The sequence below is a fragment of the Ceratina calcarata genome, unplaced genomic scaffold (assembly GCF_001652005.2).
Source record: "Ceratina calcarata isolate Rehan_Ccalc_2016 unplaced genomic scaffold, ASM165200v1 scaffold366.2, whole genome shotgun sequence".
NCBI lineage: Eukaryota > Metazoa > Arthropoda > Insecta > Hymenoptera > Apidae > Ceratina > Ceratina calcarata.
In genome coordinates, this window is record NW_017159680.1 from 1,214 (window position 1) to 1,696 (window position 483).

Genomic DNA, 483 nt, shown 5'->3' on the forward strand with positions numbered 1-483 from the left:
ATGTCATTTGCAAAACTCCTCACCTCACATGTTATGGACTCTGGTAAAGGATTAGAAGTCTTGTATTCCATAGCTTGTTCGAATCCAATACTTGCAAAATGACTATAATTATAATTATACATAGTGCACTCAGTCGACGATGACACGTTTCGTATTTGTTCATCCGTCCAGTTCGCCTTGGTCAAAATTGGGACTGCGCACCAATGAGAGGGGACCTAAAAAAATCATGGCATAAAATTTGATTTGTTTTTTTTTTGCTTTGCATGAATATAATAAATGAACATACTTCAGCAATAAAAATATAGGACATGGAATGCATCCCATTGAATATCGTTGGGGTCAACGTGAAGATGAATATGACCCATAAAAAATTGGACCCACAACCCAGTTTGTCCAGATCCTCCAAAAGAGGATCAGTGGACTTGGTCTTATCACTGTTTTCATCGATGGACATGATGACTCTTTCTAAAAATTAATAAAACC

The 483-nt window shown here is 36.9% G+C and overlaps 1 protein-coding gene across 1 annotated transcript in view; it reads right to left on the minus strand.

Moving 5' to 3' along the window:
• LOC108625565 (organic cation transporter protein) overlaps window positions 1-477 on the minus strand; it is a gene marked incomplete at its 3' end in the record, with an annotated part of 1,685 nt that extends 1,208 nt beyond the window's left edge. Inside the window, exons 1-2 of the mRNA XM_018025662.2 lie at window positions 287-477; window positions 1-215 (exon numbers count right to left, since the gene is read on the minus strand). The exon at window positions 1-215 is cut by the window's left edge and continues 23 nt beyond it. Coding sequence (XP_017881151.1) covers window positions 1-215; window positions 287-454 — 383 coding nt within the window. The remainder of the gene's footprint in view (window positions 216-286) is intronic.
• Window positions 478-483: the final 6 nt, after the last annotated feature.